An 18,916-nucleotide genomic window follows, 5' to 3' on the forward strand; every position below is an offset into this window, starting at 1 on the left:
CCCCAGCCATGTGGGCAGGGGCTGCTGGGAAATGGAGTCCAGTTGCCAGCTGGATCCATCATTTTGCCCACCCCTGGGTTAAAAGGTAGCCCTGCAGGCTGATCAGCTGGCTGGAGACTATCACCTGACTAGGAGCGAGCTCAGGCTAGAGCTACATAAGCCCTGGGTTGAGCCAGTGGGGGCCAACCAGCCCAGGCTGAGGCAGTGTGTAGGCTGCAGAAGACCAAAAGAAAATAGCTCTGTAGACACAGGACAGAGTGACCCAGAGAGAAGGAGCCATGGGGGAAGCAGGTGCGCTGCCTCGATTATTTGGTTTTTAGTGTTTATGTTGTAGTTTCAAATGGAGGTTTGGATGAGGCTTAAAGTGGAGGTTTGGAGGCCTCATTAGTGCCTAGAGGCACATAAGTGCCTTGAGCCCTGCCAAGGGCAGGCTTAAGGCTCCAGTGAGGATTGAGCCATAGCGGAGCCTGGCAAATAGTGCAAGGCCCAGAGAGATATGGTGCCAGGCTGTCTGGCCCCTAGGTATGCAGCAGACAGGGGCCAGGTCCCCAGCAACAGGAAAGGAGGGAGAAGAGCTAGCACCTCAAAGCCAGGTCCAACACAGTGGGCTTAGGCTAGACAACCTAGCCACATTAAAGGGGCAGGGGCTGAATAGGCCGAGGCCCCAACAGAGGTGACAACAGTCATGTAACACCTGCAAGGCATGGGGCACAGTGTAGGGTTGGTGTGGAGCCATGCAATTAGCCCTTAAGGCAGGAGCTCCTCACCTCCGGGTGTCCTCTGGAATGAGGACCCGATCTGGGAAGCCCTGGGCCAGCATCTCCTTTGAGAACCAAAAGAAATATCAAGACATGGCAGGCGAGTGAAGAGGCGCCTGTTCCCAGAAGTGGATTGAAATAAAGGGGACTCTAGGGCACTTCTAAGAGTTCTTAACAGGGCATGATGCCCTGTTACACCCTGCTTTACAATTGTGCGGGTTGCTTTAAAAAAATAAACCTACCAAAGTTTGCTAAAATCTATTCAATTCTATCAGAATCCATTGAGCAAGGGTGGTCTTTGCATTTGGCACCACACCATGACTGTGGAGAGCAAGATTCAAGATTCCCACTAGCCAAACAGACTTCATAGTTACCCTTGAGATTCCCCTACTATTTGATAGGATTTGGCTGCCTAATTCCCTTAGGCTCCTCTGACAATCTCCACTTTAATCTGTCTATACCATAGAGATAATTATGTTTTACATTTTAGTCTGGCAGCATTCTGGGACAGAAGTTTTCTTCTACAATGGATGTGCCTGGCACGCATCATAATGCAGCCCTCAATGCAGTAAGCAGTAGATGCTACTTTAACTGAAAAATTGGTAAGAAGTAGGCATTTACTATGAGAGGGATTTTGCCTTTTAAGTGACAAATGGGTTACAACTGTGGCAGCCTCCACCTTACAACAGTTTGCAGATTTACTGCAAATTTACTGATGGTATTTGCTGCATCATGTTTGTTTTTGCTGCTGTCATTATTTTTTCTTTTCTCTCTTTTCCTGAGATTTACTTTTAACATAAACCCCTTCCTTCCACCTGGGAACACAAGCTCAGCTGCTTGCTTTGTAGTAGGCAATACCGCTCCTCCAAAGAATAGGCCTAGTGGGAGCGCTGAAGCAAAGGACAGCTGGCAGCAGCTTCCCCCAGAGACCATAAACGCACTAAAGTTAATGGCTGAAAATATGCAGCGCAACTAACCTGTAACTGTGCTGCTGCTGAAAGCATCTTTTGCCTGGCTTGAAGTGCTGTTGACGAGGACACGGATATGGACATATTCTGCCTCAGCCACCTGATATCATCCCACATGCAAGACAGCTGCAAAATACATGTCACAGTTTAATCTTCTTTTCTTTCCATATTTACAAAACCAGCATAATTGTCTATATGTGTGGCGGGGGAAGGGACAGAAAAGCAGACTGCACTTAGGAAACAATCGCCACATATTCCTCACCTTGACTTTCTCTGAGTGATAATAAAGCATCTAGTCAGACTTATAAAGCATCTAGTTTAGTACAAATCCATCAGGCTATAGAAAAAGAGGTGATTCCATGTACAGCATGTATTTATTTCAGTTAGTCTGCAAATGCTCATGAAAGCTTGTGCAGCATCCTCTGGGGTTCAGAGATGTCTTTACTCCCTAGCACAACCATAACAGCAACTCTTAAAGCCTCTGATCAACCATTAACATTAATTTAGTCTTTCCTTTTTCTCTGGCCTGCAAACACCCTTTACATAACCCTGACTAGAAATAGTTTATGCGAGTTTAGATATTTTTCAAGGAGTGACTGCTGCTGTGGCTAGAGCCTTCCACACTGACTGGTTAAGCGGGGTTTAACCCTTAAAACGTCATAGGAAAAAAACCCCTGTGTTAACCAAAGCAAAAAATAAGGCAGATCATCACTGCCTTATCAACATTTACTAACAGGTTAGACAATGAATTTGTATACAATGGTTTGGATAGGAATGATCCTGCCTTCAAGCAGGGGGTTGGACTACATGTCCTCTGGGGTTAGAAACAGAAGTTACACATAAACCAGTTTAAGTTTTCAGAAAGTGGTTTAAACCAACAGAAGTTCAGTACACATAAGCCAGTTTCAAAATGGCTGAAATTGGTTTAAGATAAACTTGGTTGAATGTAGTATCAGACATAATTGATTTGGATCAAACTGGTTTATGAAACTTCTGTCCCAGACCCCTTCCTAGTTTAACTTAAAATCAGAGTCCCCCAGCATCCCAGCATGCTATCCAGCCCTCGGCTGCGCTGTTCCGTCTGCTCTGGTGCTGCCTTAGTCAGGGGGCATGTGCCCCTCCTGCGACCTATCCCACTGACTGGGGGGGGGGCCCTGCGGCTGATCCTGCCAACTGGGGGGGAGTGCCCCCATGGCTGATCCTGCTGACCTTCTGGGAGTGGCTGCGGCTGCTTCTGGGAGCAGCTGCAGCGACCAGCTGACGCTTGCAGGGGGGCACCAGGGCGGAAGCCAGGGACTGCCCCTCACAGGCAAGCCCTGGCTGGGGTCTGGTGCAGGGAGGAGGGTTAAACCCAGCTTCTCTCAAATACAGCACTTCCCTGCCCTGCTAAACTTACTGAAAGTTACTGCTGGCTGTAACTGTGGACTAGAAATCCAAGAGGTACCTGGAAGCAGGAAGAGGAAGTGATGAGCAACCCTGAAGAGTCCTGCTGCTGTGATTCTGGACTGCACATCCCAGAGACCTTGGGGCAGCAGGAAGAGGAAGCAAACACACACCCCATGCTGGCCATGTGTCAGAGAGCTGTGCTCTAGTGCCCCCCGGCTTCTGGCCTGAGCCACTGCAGGCATGTGGCTGGATTTCTTGAATCAAACGTAAATGTGTGTCCAGTTGTTTCTCAGTTTAATCTCTGCAATTTAGACTAACCTGGAAAGACTGAATCGACTCAGCCTCGAGCTTTTTAACTGTCTGTACTTAGCCTGGAAGTCCCTTCCAGCCCTACTTTTCTATGATTCTGTGATCACTTAGCTTGTGTTCTGGTAACAAACATCCAACATCTCTGCAACTTCTAGTACATGACAGTGGGAAAACACATATGAAATTAGGTTCCTGTTACCTTGGTGAACCACAGAAAATCATGCATAATGGAACTAGTATGAGAGTCATCGATTTCCACAATTGGGATTTGATCTTCATTGGTTACTAACAAGTTGTCTTTGTAATAAAATATAACAGCTAAGTAGAGCCCCCTACAAGGAAAAAAGAAATATAATTAGAGATCTCTCATGGTGATATGAACCAAATGCCCCGGATATGCAAAACAGAGTAGTTTGTGAGGTCATAAATGGATGATTTTGATCATCTGATTGGACCTGCTGCATAATCAAAGCACTGAACTTCCCCTACTGATTCAGGCAAAATGTTTGTCATTGCAAGTGGTTGGAGACTGCTACAACACAGTTATCTATGGACCTGATCATGCACTCCCTGCCCATGTAAAACCAGAGCAATTTTGCCCAGTTGGGGTCATTACATCATTTTTGATCAGAATATTTGCTAGTATTTTATAACAACAATGGGGTTCTGCTGTTGTATAAATCTGGAGACACCGACAGGATAATTATGTAACCCGGTAACCACATGATTTGGCCACCAGATCTGAAAAAAGGTTTAGAGAAAGGATTCCTCTCAGTATTTATTCTCATACTTAGTTACATGCATTAACCAGTCACTGCAGAGGAATGGAAGATCCTGGAGGGTTTGTTCTTTTTTCAAATTCTTATCAAAATACAAAGAAGGAAAAGCAAACTAAGTGCTTCTTGTAATGATAGAAGAATTAATCCAGTGTGGCTAACTTCCACTGGCTGAAACCAAACCATTGTGGCTTAGAGCTGCCTGAGTCGTGCCAGGTTGCAGAACTAACCTGAAGTCCTTGGAACTTCTCAGGGGGTTGCTTGCTGCTGACAGGGCATTAAACATATATGTAAACGGGTTGTGGGAGCCCTTAATTTTATGTTCCCAATTATGAAATCCCTTTCATGAGCAGCAGCACCACAGTTTCAAGAATATTAAAATCACTATACTGTAGGCCTGTGTGAAGTAGCTACTATTTGCTTTGGATTTGGACAATTTGGGGGACAGTGATTCGATTTGGCGATTCAAATCACTGTCCCGAATTGATTCAGCTGAATCTGATTCAGAGATTTGGGGGAGTGGGAGTCAGGGGGGCTGGGGGTTGGGGAGGCTGGCAGGGGTCCACCCCCATGGTCCTCTCTCCCCTCCCCCGCCCCTAGTACTTACCAGCTCAGAGTCTGCTGCAGGTCCCTGCTGCAGCTGCCGGGGACTGCCCAAATCATCACAGCTCTCCAAATCTTTTCCGAAGATTCAGAGAGCTTTGAATCAATTCGGACCTTTAAACTGGCCCCCTGATTTGATTAGGATTTGGAGATTCGGCCACCGAATCCGGCCAAATCTCCTCCAAATCGAATCAGCACCCGAAGCTTCACACAGCCCTACTCTACTGTATTTTTGCATAAAGGGTGACAATTCCAACCCAGCTCCCACTGATAACAGTGGAAAGATTTCTATTGACTCCCAGAGGAGCTGGATCTGGCTCAAGGAGCTTCAATTTCCATCAGACATACCAGTTTTCCACTGATGTAACCTTATCAAGTTATTTCTGATGTCCTGCCATTTAAATCAGAGGAGAGGCTGTGTGATCTCATGTCAAAGATGCCAATCGCTTTTGGATCCAGACATCAATTTTTAGCCAAACTCGGCATATTTTAGAAGTGAAATCAATGAACAAACCGTTTCAATGTCTTCACAAACTTGTTTGAAGAGTGGAAAAGATGCTTCAGGCTCCTAGAGACCGATTGCTTGCGCCCGGCATTCTGCAACTTAGACCCTTCTAAAACAGAAAAACAAGCAAACAAAAAGAGGAGACATCAATTGCAGTTTCTATTTAAAGAAAAACCTTTTGTCCCTTCTAGTCCTGATACAAAATTTCAAAATGTGCCTGTGCTGATTTCTTACAGCAGACAAGGAATGCAGAAACTCACCCGTCTTTGCTTATGTTGGCATATACTCTTGGTGATAAGATAAAAGTGAACTCCTCATGCCAATGAACTCAGACCTGGAAAAAACATTCCTGTTTTGTACCCCAACCAGAACAGGCCTGACCCATAATCATGCGTTTCTGTTTGGGCCAATCAGAAATGGAATCTGAACTTTGCAAGTAATCTTTGTAATTACAATGGGCATAAACCAGATGGGAAGATCTAATTTTGAGGTTGCCTGGTATTTTCTGAATTGTGCAGCTTAAGCTATCGGCAATGTCAAAGCTGCTAGTAACAGAATGACAGGTCTCCCACTTCGGCTCTAACAAATGCGGTGATACCAGGGAGAGATTTAACAACATATTTGTCTTCATTTCAATGACATCAGCTGCCACTTGACTGAGAGAGATCATTTCCATTTTTTTCTAAGCAACAGTTTGTATTTTCATAAACTTTTTTTCAGCAAATTCAGGACTTCCTAAGCTGAATTCGTTCTACAGTTACCAAGAGTCCAAGCAACAGCCATCGAAGTTGTCCTTCAACCTCTTCACATCCAATTGGAAGTCTGTGATAAAACAGCCAGGCTTCGGATTGGGTAGAATTGGATTCACGTTCCAAAAGATCCAATCGGATTCCAAAAGATCAACGCATCAGCGTCAGCACGAAACTCAGTCACTTACTGAGGTTCTAAAAAATTAGATTAACCATTTATTGTTCAATTGCTTTTCACTTTTCCAGATCTCTCTGCTTCATGGTATTCGTAGGGCCTGACTCTGCTCTTACGTAGGGCCGGATCCAGTTTCCTTTGAAGCCAATAAAACAATTCTCAGCGGGAGTTGGGACCATTATGAAAGCTCTCTACGCTGTGTAAATGTAAATACTGTTAAAGGATGTGCCAGTAGATGGTGATCAAGAGTACACAGCATTGTTCATGGCTTTTGAATGGCCGTTAGAAGTCATTGTCATTGCAGAACTGGGAAGTGCAGTATGCCGTATGCAGTTTTGAGCAGCGGCAGCCCCTTAAACTGGTTTGCTGTTGAGGAAACTCCATTGACTTGAGTTCTCATTCCTGTTTAATACTGGCATATGAAAGAAAAGAATCAGTCCCAGAGACACAAGTCTTAGGGCGGGGGGGGACACAAATTGGCCTTGCACCCACCCCAAGTGCCACTCTGATCCCCTTCCCCTCCCTGATCTGTTTTCTGCTTCCTGCCCTGTGCTCTCTCCCAAACACTTTCTGCTTCTTGCCCTGTTCCTTCTGTGCCGCCTTCCCCCTTCCCAATCTGCCACGGACCACACAGAGGCTGCCCATGCCACTTGTGGCACCTGCACTGCAGGCTGGCCACCTGTCTTAGGGTATTACTGGTTAACCTGGAAAGAAAGACGCTCAGAAAAATGTAATTGTGAAATGACATCCTGTAGGGCCAAGATGTTCCAGTCATTCAGGGGATGCAAGGATAAGCATGCTTGAGCCTCCAAATATCTGGAGGTTAACTTATCTCAGTTGGAAAAGCCTATTATCTTCCCAGGTCTTTACAGAAACCTACTCGCAGCACGTTGCTAATCTGTCTCCTTGAATGTTCCCAGAGTAACATATTTCCCTTGTACCATTACTGCTAAATAGGAGGTGTCTGACTGTGTCTCCTTAGCAAGTTCTAAGTTTGAACATTTAAAGAACATCTAAATTTGTTCTTGTCAAAACCCCATCTGTGTAAGTGTTCAATATATTTTTTAAACGATGAATACATTTGCACCATAATTTGCACATTGAAGACCACAGAAAGAAGACACATTGTTAGCATAATTATTGCTCTGCTGAACAGCGAGCACAAAGAGAACACGCTTCTAGTGGAGGTGAAATTATTATAGAATCAGACAATTCAGACACGGGAAAGACTTATTAGATCACCAGATCTTTCCAGTGCAGAATCGTTCTCAATGGTATTTTCTCCCATGGTCTAGCCCCGGTTTAAATGCCTCAAGCAAAGCCATAATGACAAGCGCATTCCTTCTCTCAGACTCCCTCTATATTTCTTTCTTGATGCTAATCTTCCGGGTTTTGTTCCTCGATGTTATCCCTTTTATTTCGAGTTACACCCCTCGCTCTCTCTTCAGTATTTACCTCTTTCAAATGTTGGCTCTACCTGCCCTCCATTAGAAAGCAAATATCTGGAGAACATTTACATGGCTCATTCTTACCTTCCTGTGAGGCTACTTCAGTGCAGCACCCTAATGTAAACCAAATGGTAAATGCATGTCTCAATTCCCCTCCTCCTCCACTCAGACCAGTTTAGGAATACTATTTCCAGCCTAATTATGCAAGTTAGATTTTCTCTTGTATATGGGGGGAGGAAGGTCTGAGTTGCTAAAGGCAAAGCAACATAACTCCACATAAAACACCCAGAGATTATAGCACTAAAATAATAGGGCATGTTAAATGTGAAAATATATGCTATTGGGCTATTCAGTGGTTTGGATTCAGTCCACAGCTTCTTATATGCCAAGAGCAAAAAATAAAAAAACGTAAAACTACACTAAAGACCATAAACTTCCCCACATTGTTCTTTGCTTTTGTTTTACAGTCTTGTCTAAGTAAGAAGCCAGAAAAGCAGAGCTGGGATTAGCGGATAATTTGGATCCACGGGAAATGGAATTTTAACAGTCTGTTATTTAATTAACTAATAAATAACGTGAATTGCCCGGAATTGTAAAATATCAGCAGTAGCAAAACAAGGCGGTTTTAATAAATGATAAGGTAATCGAGTGTTGAGCCTTAGAGCCAACACTCGCTAGACGAGATGAGGGGGGTGGTAGCGATTGGGTTTAGGTCACAAACCTTAACACCGAGATAGCGTCGAACAGTTAATTCCAAGGGTAAATTTATGATTTTTGCAGGTTCTCTCTTTTTATTCTGGACATATAAAAGTATCTTTGTTGTTTCCTAAATACAAGGGGTATATAAAGAATGAGATAAATAGGCCTGTGGAGGGATAAGAGAAAACTGCATGCGGGCCCTTCCGGGACAGGAGTGGGAGCACTGGGCTGTGAAGATCGGATAGAAAGGGCTGGATGGTTTATAATCCCATGGCTAGAAAAGGGAGTACCACTCCCATAACTGGTCCAGAGAAGTGAACTGAACGGTGTAAAATCAGTGAGAGAGCAAAATGTGGCCCCCAATAATCCCTGGGCTTGCCTACCAGCTCTAGTCAATTTGGGCAGCATTCAGCGAGGAAGAGGTTAGCCTGACACCTGTACACCACTATGAGCCCACTTCAACCCTTTTTTGAGGGCATACGTGAAGATTGGACTTTGCACCAACGCTGTGTATGAAGCTGAATTTTCCCCTTTGTGAAAAAAGATCTCACAGTTGGACGTTGATGCCACATGCATTCAGATGAGAAATAAGGCCACAGCTTGTTAGCATGGATGGCAGATAACCACGGGAGCAATTTACCTAAGACACAGTAGATTCTTTACCAGATTCAGTTCGTAAATCAAAGCTGGGTGTCTTCCTAAAAGGGATGTTATAGCTCAAGCAGAAGTTATGAGCTCAAAGCAGAAATTTACTGGGTGAGGTTGTAGGGCTTGGGTCAGATGCAGAAGATCCAAGGCAGTGATCATAATAGTTCTTTTTGGCCTTAAAATCTTCCATCTGCAATTCTCAGCTCACAGCACAGCATAAGCTCGTGAGTGTTATTGCTGCATATTCATGCTAATTATTTATTCCATATAAACTTTTAAAATGGTCTGTGAAATCAAAGTCCTCTCTCTTCGGCAAATGCAGTAAAAACAGGTTTTCCTGCTTATGAATCAAATGACTCTTAAACTCATTTTCAAAATTAACTTCTGACTTGTCCAATAAAATATATTTACAAGTAAGGCTCAGAAAGAAAATATTTGGGAAGCATTTCAACGAAGGTGCGGGTTCCCCTCTTAACAAAGCATCACGTAATTACTTAATCTGCACAAAATTTGTTTGGAATGAATGATCGGCAGGGAAAAAAAATACTTAAAAAAACCCCAAACATTTGAAGTGTTGCCAGGACTTGTAATTGTAGTAACTTGGTTATGCTATTCTGCAGCACGGTATTATGAAGACAAATGGATGACTTTGTTGTTTGTAATCATCACGGTTTTCCATAAGATTAAACATATGAAAGCGAAGCTTCCTAAGCGATTCCTTGAGATAATTCATCATTTCACAGAGCAGGTTCAAAAGCAACAGCTGATCTAATTCCCAAACCTCTTGAACTCACTGTACATTCCTATGTATCCTTCCTGGTGTTCTTGGGAGCCCGTTTCCTTCAGCGTCTGAAGTGCTTTGGGCCACACAAAAGAACAAGGTCTGGACTTCCCTGCACAGCCCAAGCGAACAGACTTTGTGCGGGGGATCTCAGCGGAAACTGGGGAATTTAATCCTCTCTTGTCCAGCTGCGACACTGAAGCAGCTGCTGCTCTTGAGCTCCTTTTATAAGCGGGGTTTTGGTGAGCCCATCAGCCAAGCCACTCATCTTCTCTGGCCTGTCTTTCCACACTTCCAATACCCCTCCCTTGCACTCAGAGGGAGGATGAGACATGCATGCCTAAAGGGGCAGCATTTCTGTATGCGAGGGCAGGGGCCAAGAGGGCCCTAGTTCGAATCCTTCCTTGGTCATTGTCTCACGTTAACTCTACTGCTTGCTAAACACTGGCCCTGATCTCACTCTTATTTAAACCAGTGTACACGGTAAGATTCACACAGGGAAAAAACAGTGGTCTGGGATCTGATTCTGGCCCATTGTTTAGTTGTGCCTCACAAAGAGTGGAAAAGACAGATGCACTTCATTGGGTCCTTAGCTGATGAATACTAGTAAGGTGCTGTAGCACTCCAAGGACCTGTGATGATTCAAACCAGCTAAGGATCATGAGTATAAGCATTTAGCCTGAGGGGTACTATGTGGTGTAGCAGATTTCATAGGTGACTTCTAGGGGGGTCACAGGGGGGCATGTGCCCCCCCTGAAAGGGCCATCCCCACCACCGACACTGCTGGTGGCTTTTGCGGGTGCTCGCCAGCCCCGTCCCTGCTGCTGCCACCAACTTCTGTGGGTGCCCCCCCAGACTCAGGAGGCACCAGTCACCCATGGTAGATTTGGCACAGGGCTGTTTCAGAAGACCAGTATCCTGATACGGACTCAGTCATGCAACTGTCCTGAGCCTCAGCCTCTTCCTCTGAGAGATGTGATAACAATATTTACTTGCACAGGGCTGCTCAACCTCTTGCCGGAGGGCTAGGTCTGGCTTATGAGGCCATGTCTTCTGGGGTTCTCTGCAGGTCTGAAAGTTTGGTGGCTGGGGAGCAGTGGCAGTGTTAACTGCAGCTCCCCTTCTGCCAAATTTCTGGACCCATGGGTCAGATGGCATGGCCCTGCACACCGGATTGCACCAACTCACAGTAGGCCATTGAGCTGCTGAGTGGATAGATCTAGTGGGAGGGGGCAGCTGGATCGCACTCATGGGCCAGCCCTGCATGCCAGATCTGGCCCCTGGACTGGCCTCACACCTCTGATGTGGCCCGCAGGGTCAGAAAGTTGAGCATGACTCTTACTGACAAAAGTAAATAACAGGCCAAATCCTCCAGTTGGTGTAAAATGGAACAGCTCCATGGACAACTCTGCAGTGGTGTTGATTGATGCTCGCAGACGTTCTACATCACAAAGTTTTACACGAATGGAAACAATTAAAGGACTCATGAGATCCTTCTGGCCCTGTGCTCCACCCACTAGCCAATCATCCTCCCTGGACCAAAAACACTCCTAGCTTTCAGTTCACATTGACAGTTCCCAGCTGCAAATTTCAGAGGAAAAGTAACGTTGTGATTCCTTCTCCCCTTTTCAATGCAAAAATGTTTTCAGTTTCCCAACATTTCACAAAACTACTAAACTGCTGGCACAGACTTGGAGTTTTTTTTGTCTTCCCCCTGTAGTGTGGGGTACGGTCCTCTTCCTTGGATCTCTTGAGTACATTTTAATAAACTACTTCCATTCCTTGCTAGAGGATGTTGACAATGGCCTCAACCTCAGCTTTATCTGTGGCAATTTAAAGGGCGCTTGTGATGTTTCAGGCCTTGTGTCGGGTACTTGTGTGTCGGTCGTTTCCAAAGCTTTTAAGAACAGGTTAGACAAACACCTGTTTCAGGTGGTTTTGACAGGGATGATCCTGCCCTGAGCAGGGGGTTGGACTAGATAACCTGCCAAGGTCCTTTTCAGCTCTATTTTCCAATGATTCTTGTGGTGGGGATCACATCAGCTGCATGGCTTAGCTACGCCTCTAACATGCGTCGAGAAGGCCCTTCGTAATGGTACAATGAGGATTCAGCCACATATCTAATGGCACGAGGAATTAATTTTACATGGCCAAAGCAAAAATATTGTTATGATAGGCACCACCAGATGGCACTGCTACCCATCGTCTTCTAAGGGGGTTTTGGGTTGGTTTTTTGTTTTTTTGTAAGTGTGTGAGAAAATGTTCAGTCTTTGGAAGATTGCTACAATGGTGTTAGGGTTTTTGTTCTTTTAAAATTCAAGATCAAGGGAAATGTAAGAGCGGCAGAGTCTCTCAATTCTTGGCGAAGCTCTCCCCCATGTCGAACTGAAGACTCCCGAAAGAATTGCCTGCACATTGGTTGTGAACATTTTTGTCCCTAGACTGGGGTCCAGGTGTCATTCCCTTCACACCACTTACTACTCTTTGATGAAGAGGCTGATCTGGAAAGGCCTGGCTGTGCGCTAACTCTCAGGAGGAGGGAAATGGTACCATAACAAAATGCCCTACCAGATTATCACATAGGAAGGAAGCTATTTAAGAGCCGTAATGTGCTACCTCCACCTTCCCTTCCAAAATCCCCTACAAATATTCATGTTTGTGTAAATCCTAATGAGAGAAACATGCGCTTTCTTTGTAATATCTCTTTTCCCTGTCCAAATGACAATAGTTTAAGTTGCCATAGTTACAACTGGGCTTTGGCAGACCTTTGATCGTCATGATTGTGGAATATTTGCATACGAAGAACTGAAGCCGAATCTATCAATTTTAGCCAGATGATTTTAGCCTTAGGTACTTGAATTGCTTGTTGCAGTTTGGAATATAACAGGCAAATCAGCAAAGAAAAACGATAGCTTCATGGCAGTTTGATTCTTCCTTTTAAACCAAGTTCCTTTGCCATTAGGCATTATTCTGGTTAGAAATCTTAGCTTAAAACCCCCCAAATAGTAATATTTCTACAGCCCACATAAAATGAGGGCATTTAAAATGCTTTCTAAAGAACGCTAAGTAGTTGCTGCAGCCTGCGAGCCATCACAGACCCACGAATGAAAGAGCATATAAGTGGCTGAGATTCGAACCCTCTCCCAGATTTAGGTTTTTTCCATTAGAAAATGTAGCAAACTTGCCTTCACACAGGATAGTGCAACTATTTTTCATTACACATCGGCACCACCTTTGCTAGAATACACAGTGCCTTCCATTTGGATGCAGCCAGGTCCTCTGTTGATCCAAAACATTTGTTAACTTTAACTGGGGTTTTTTTTTTTTGGGAGAGAGAGAAAGATCCTTGTAACATTTTCGTGGATTCTTGCGTGAAATGCAGGGAAAACAATTAAATACGTGCATGGAATATAAGGGGGAGGGTGCATTTGTGTGGTTGCTGGCTTTAAAAGTGGGTTGCCTATTACTTATTTTAAGGGTTAAAAGCAAGATAGCGCGCTAAAGTGATTCCAGATGGGCCAAAATTAATATCTTTCTTTTCCTGATGAATGAGAAGGTATGACCTAGTTAGGAAACTGCTAAAATTACAGGCGCCACAGAGGCTTCGGCTGGTGCCTACCGCACAGATATGTTATCCTTACCTCTGCAACTGTAAAGCTGATGAGACGCTCGGACCTGCTGAAGGAGATGTTCCAGGGCTTCAGTGTGTCCCCTGTGTCGAGGGTCTCTTCCATCGTAGTCTTTCCAGTCTGTTGAACAAAAGAACCAAGCAGAACTAAGTGTAAAGGGACAGGAAAGGGGGTTTTAAATGGTTTTCTTGCTTCTGATAGTCCTGAGCTTCGGAAGACATTTGCATATACGCAGGCAGGCGGAAACAGCAGCTGCTTTTAAGTCTGTTGCCGCCGCTTACGCGATAAACCTTCCTCTGCAAACCAGATGATAATATTAATATATAGGTAGGTACCTGTTCAAATTTGATCAGCTCCCGGGAGCTCCTGTTGTGATAGCTGGACACTGTCTGTCAGATCTGCTATATGGCTCCCATTACTCTGGTCAGTGCTTCTCAGTCATTAATGTAGTCACCCTCCCAATGCCCCGGTGTGGTAGGGAAGTGCTTTTATCTCCCTTTTACAGTGCAGGGACGGAGGTATACAGAGGATAAATAATGTTATCACAGTCACACAGGAAAACGATTGCAGAGAGGAGAGTTGAACCTTGGTTCCCCACAGCTGAGTCCCATCTCTGTGGGACCATTCAGACCAGTTTGGTCCATGCATGGTGGGGAACCCTTGAACTTCCACCCGTGGCACTGACTGTGTGCCAGGCACCGTCCTGGTAAGACAGGGAGCCAGAGTTTCTCCCCCGAACGCCTTCAGTCTGAAAAAAAGGCTTTGCTTGTGTGCTCTCACTGGCTTCTGGCTATGTTCTCAGTCTTAATAAAACCTGCTAGCACAAGTTGCTTTAGTCTTCTTGTGCTCTCAGCCCAGATCAGCCAGGCTGCTGAGTTTGCAGCACACAGGAGATTCGCGATTTCAAATGGCATCGTTTCAGAAGTTGTTTTCATACTTTTTAAAAAGAAAAAGAAATAATAAGCTCTCCCCGTCTCCCCCATGAAGCACACCCGCCTGCCTCTCCTCTGTTGGCACGGGGGCATGTACAGATTCAGAGCCACCAACAGACTGTTTGCTCACTTGCTAAATATACAGGGCTCGTTTATGGGGCAAGCCCAGTCCAAGGGCCCTCCTAAGCCAGCAGGTATAAAGATGCCTTTTTCTTCCTTGTATTATGCTTGCTACAATGATAACAAGCCCCATGCCAGGATGGTTTTAATGGCCAGGTGGTACTGCTCCAGTACTCAAGGCCTAGAAGGCCTGTCCCTCAGGGTATGTACTGTGGTGGATGTCGACAGCAGAACCTACACTGAGAGGTCAATTAGCAGCTTGGTCTACTGTGGGCAAGCTATGCAGGGATGGATGAGGACTGCAGCATGGATTAGCTGGACAAACCATACCAAGCTTGGTCCGGCCCCGCAAGGCATATCTACCAGCCAAGGACTGCCAGAGCACAGCAGTGTTTTGCATATCCCGTGTCTCCTTTTATTGCCCCAGAATGAGAATAAGGGCATTCACCCTGAGTGCACTGTGCGGGGGTGCATTGGGTGGGGTGCATTGTGTCCAGCACTCATTGAGCCTCCATGCAAGAGGGCCCTTCGGTTGGGAGGACTCACTGAATCTATGGCTGCTCAGTGCCAGAGTGGGATTCAGGATTGGGCCCTGGAGCTATAAATCTGCTTATCATTGGTGATGCGTAGGGGGTGCACACAGGTGCACGTGCACCCCCTGAGACTGGCCGTGCAGCCCCTGGAAGCACCAGCCCCAAAACCAGAAGTGCACTTCCAGTTTCACTGCTGGCTCGGCGATCGGCTGCTGGGGGACCCCGCCTCGTTGGAGATCTGGTGCCCCCCCAGACTCGGGAGGCACCAGTCACCCATGCTGCTAATATATTCTTCTAGCCATCATTAGAAATGGTTTTATGGCATGTGAAGTATTTTAAATACAACTGACAGCTGAGGGCCAAATTCTGCTCTTTTATACCTGAGCAGTCTCGGAGTTGCACAGCTCTTGCCAAGAGCACAGTCTGTGAGTTACTTTTATAACCAAAAGTGAAGGCAGCCGCCCTGGACAAGGCTTTTCCCGCAGGGATAAGTTCTGCAGACAGCAGATGCCCAGTAACAGAGCAAATAGCCTGTGGCATTTCAAGCTGAAGTTCTGATGTTAATGCTACCTAAAAAAAGAATTTGAATTCAGGCTGTAAGGGTCTCGCTCACTGAAAAGCTTAAGTATGTGTCACTAAGGATACTTAATGAAAATACCGCAGACTTGCCAGCTATATGCAGCGATCTGGACTTGCTTAATGCTACAATGCTCGCTGATGAAGAAAACATACATATATGGCCATGTTGAAATACTGCTCTTTGCCACACAGAGACCCAACATAAATTCCCATGTGTACAGAGCTACTACTGTTCTCGCATGCATCACTGCAAAGGCTTGGCTTGCCGCATAAAAGCAGCCCTGCTATCATTTGCTGCGTATGTCCCAAATGCTGTCGTGGCCCTCATGTCATAGACGGCACAGCCTGGGAGGAGACGGGCAAACATGACCCAAATGTCATGGGGCTCTTGCAGGGGACAGAGTGGCATTAGCTTTATGGGTGTCCGAACTGCAGAGTGCAGTGCCATGCAGATACATCCGAGCTGGTTCTGCACAGTCAAGGCCAGGGACCAGAGCTTGACAGCCGGGTTAGCGTAGAGTTTCTCCCGAGCTCCCAAACGCAGCTTCTTAGGGCATTACACTAAACCAACCAGTCTGCTTTCAGGACCCGAGCCAGGCCATTCAGACCTACCACACCTGACCCTTAGTGGGATCTGCAAGGGAGAACAGTGGAAGTCTGCTTCTATCAGTCTTACACCAGCTCCTGTACTACGAGCAGAGAGAGGTAGTTAGCCATGCAAGTCTGAAGTCAGAAAGGCTAGAGATGCAGCTTATAGATTAACGAAATCGAGATGCATACACTTCCACGAGCCCAAGCTCACGTCATCAGATGTTGCCAGCAGTCCTGTACTACGAACACTCTCCCCTGGGCCTCCAGGACACCTATACTCAGTTGGAGTCTGCAGCAGAGGCTGTAGGATTCTGGTTGAGGCTGGCTGAACATTTGGAAAAGGCTGAGGAGAGAATATGAAGACAGTGGCATTCTCCAAAGAGCAGGACAATGCAATGTCTGCAATACTTCAGTCTCCTAACAGGTTGCAATCTTATGATGCCACCCGCCTTGCCTCCGATTCCCTGATCTGCAGGGTGTGTTTTCCACTGAATGACACCGAACTCCTGTAAAACAGACAGCTTCTTCCTTAAGGTGTCAAGGACTTCTGAGATGCCGGGGGCCAAATTGTACACAATTATAGCTGTGCAAATCCAGAGCACCTCCAAGCAGGTATAATAGGTGGTCTATTACAGTAGGATTTTATCCTAGTACATTCAAACAGAAGATTTAATTAGAGGACCCCTGGATCCACTCTGGTTTAAAGCCCCAACAAAATTTGGTCCACAATAAGAAAACAGGACTTCATCAGGATGAGGATGCCAACCCCTGACTCACTGCAAAACTCTTAGCTACCTTGATTTTCTCACATTAGCATTCAAGCTTATTAAATTGTTACATTAGCTCAATAAAAGCAAGTGCTAATGCAATAAAGTAAAAAACTTTACTGCACTAATCAATACAAGGGAAGCTGCAACGTGCCTAGCCAAGTCAACAGCAAAGACTTAGCCAGGAAGAGTTACTAACAATAGGATGCCACTGTGATAGATTAAAAAGTTGTAAAAATAAAATTATAGCCCCGACGGGATGGCACAAAACATGATATTGGCCTTTGAAAAGGAAGGAAGGTTTCAGCCCTGTTTGGAAAATTCTAGCTACTACTTCAGGGCTTGATCCTGCAAACCTGGAGGTGCATGAGTATTTTACTTCCCATCAGCTTCAGTGGGACTTGATACCTGTTCTTACTTTAGGATCTGGCCCACAATGCTTATATTTCAGTGCAATGCACTGTGTATAATTGCCTGAAGTATCACTGCTTTCCAGTTTGCAGTTCAGAGTATGATCTTACACTAGCAAGACTTATGAGGCAGGGCTGAAAGAACCAGGGGTATTTAGTCTGGAAAAGAGAAGACTGAGGGGGATTTGATAACAGTCTTCAAATACATGAGGGGCAATTACAAAGAAGATGGAGATGGACTTTTCTTCATAGGTGTGTGGGAAAGGACTAGGAGCAACAGCCTCAAGCTTTGGCAGGGGAAATTTTGGTTGGAGATTATGGAAAACTTTCTGAATACCAGGGTGGTCAAGCATTGGAACAGGCTAGAGAAAATGTGGACTCTGCATCCTTGGAAGTTTTCAAGAACAGGCTGGACCGACAATCAGCTTTGATGGTTAGGCAGGGATGATCTTGCCTTATGCCAGGGGCTAGATGACATGGTGAAGTCCCTTCCAGCCCTACTTTCCTATGATTATACAATGTTCCATAGGAGAGAAGTCTATGGAAAGGCAGTGAAGTCAAATTCCTTCCTTGTGTGCTTAAGCGCTTGCAGGATCAGACCCTTGGTAGACAATACAGTGGTAAAAGATTGGAAAAATGGTGGGAGTGGAGACAGCATAAGGGCATTAAAATAAGATTTGTATGTGTGTATATACACGTGTAATACACGCACACAGACCTGAAGAGCTCGAAGGATTACCACAGTTCAAAGTTATGATGGATTTGGACAATGAGCCTACATCAGATGATTTGCAGGAAGCCATTAAATTGATTCCTGGGAACAAGGCATCCGGCAATGACTGTTTGCCTGCTAAAACATACAAACATGCCAATGGCAAATTACTTTGAAAGCTCTGTGATGTTTTGTTATACTGCTCTGTTGGCAAAAGGAAGCAATACCACAAGATTGCTGGGATCCTATGACCCCAGCTGACTTCCTGCCCTTTGGGTGAGGGGCTGGACTCGATGATCTTCTGAGGTCCCTTCCAGCCCTGATGTCTATGAAATCTATGAAATCTAAGATATCAGAGCTGAACAGTCTGTACAATTACACAAGGACAAGGAGGATAGAAGTGACTGCGACAGCTCTAGAGGTATCTTCCTGTTCAGCAAGGCTGGAAAAATGTTTACTTGCATCATGCTCCTAGGCTACAATCTCTAGGTGAAAGGCTCTATCCTGAAAGTCAAGGTGGTCTTCACTCAGGATGCTCCACCATTGATATGATATATTCAGTCAACAACTACAAGAGAAGTGTAGAGAAAAATGAGTACGACTGTACGTAGCCTTCATCGTTCTGATGAAGGCCTTCAATAGAGTCAACAGACGGGGCTGTTTTCTGTTCCAAAGAAACTGGGTTGTCCTCCCGCAAAATGTTTAAACTTGCTCATCACATCAAGGTATGAAGGCAACTGTAGTGTATGATAATAAAGAATGAAAAACCTGTGACATCAAAACAACAGGGTGAAACGTGTGCGTTTCAGCATCCATACTTTTCTGAACATCTACTTTT

At 45.3% G+C, this 18,916-nt stretch overlaps 1 protein-coding gene across 1 annotated transcript in view; it reads right to left on the bottom strand.

Moving 5' to 3' along the window:
* The window catches only part of ANKFN1 (ankyrin repeat and fibronectin type III domain containing 1), a 99,769-nt gene that overhangs the window by 27,584 nt on the left and 53,269 nt on the right, over positions 1 to 18,916 (bottom strand). The window contains exons 8-11 of the mRNA XM_025196230.1: positions 13,447 to 13,554; positions 5,315 to 5,414; positions 3,621 to 3,753; positions 1,736 to 1,852 (exon numbers count right to left, since the gene is read on the bottom strand). Of these exons, the coding sequence (XP_025052015.1) occupies positions 1,736 to 1,852; positions 3,621 to 3,753; positions 5,315 to 5,414; positions 13,447 to 13,554 (458 nt within the window). The remainder of the gene's footprint in view (positions 1 to 1,735; positions 1,853 to 3,620; positions 3,754 to 5,314; positions 5,415 to 13,446; positions 13,555 to 18,916) is intronic.

The sequence above is a fragment of the Alligator sinensis genome, unplaced genomic scaffold (assembly GCF_000455745.1).
Source record: "Alligator sinensis unplaced genomic scaffold, ASM45574v1 scaffold282_2, whole genome shotgun sequence".
In the NCBI taxonomy this organism is placed as follows: domain Eukaryota; kingdom Metazoa; phylum Chordata; order Crocodylia; family Alligatoridae; genus Alligator; species Alligator sinensis.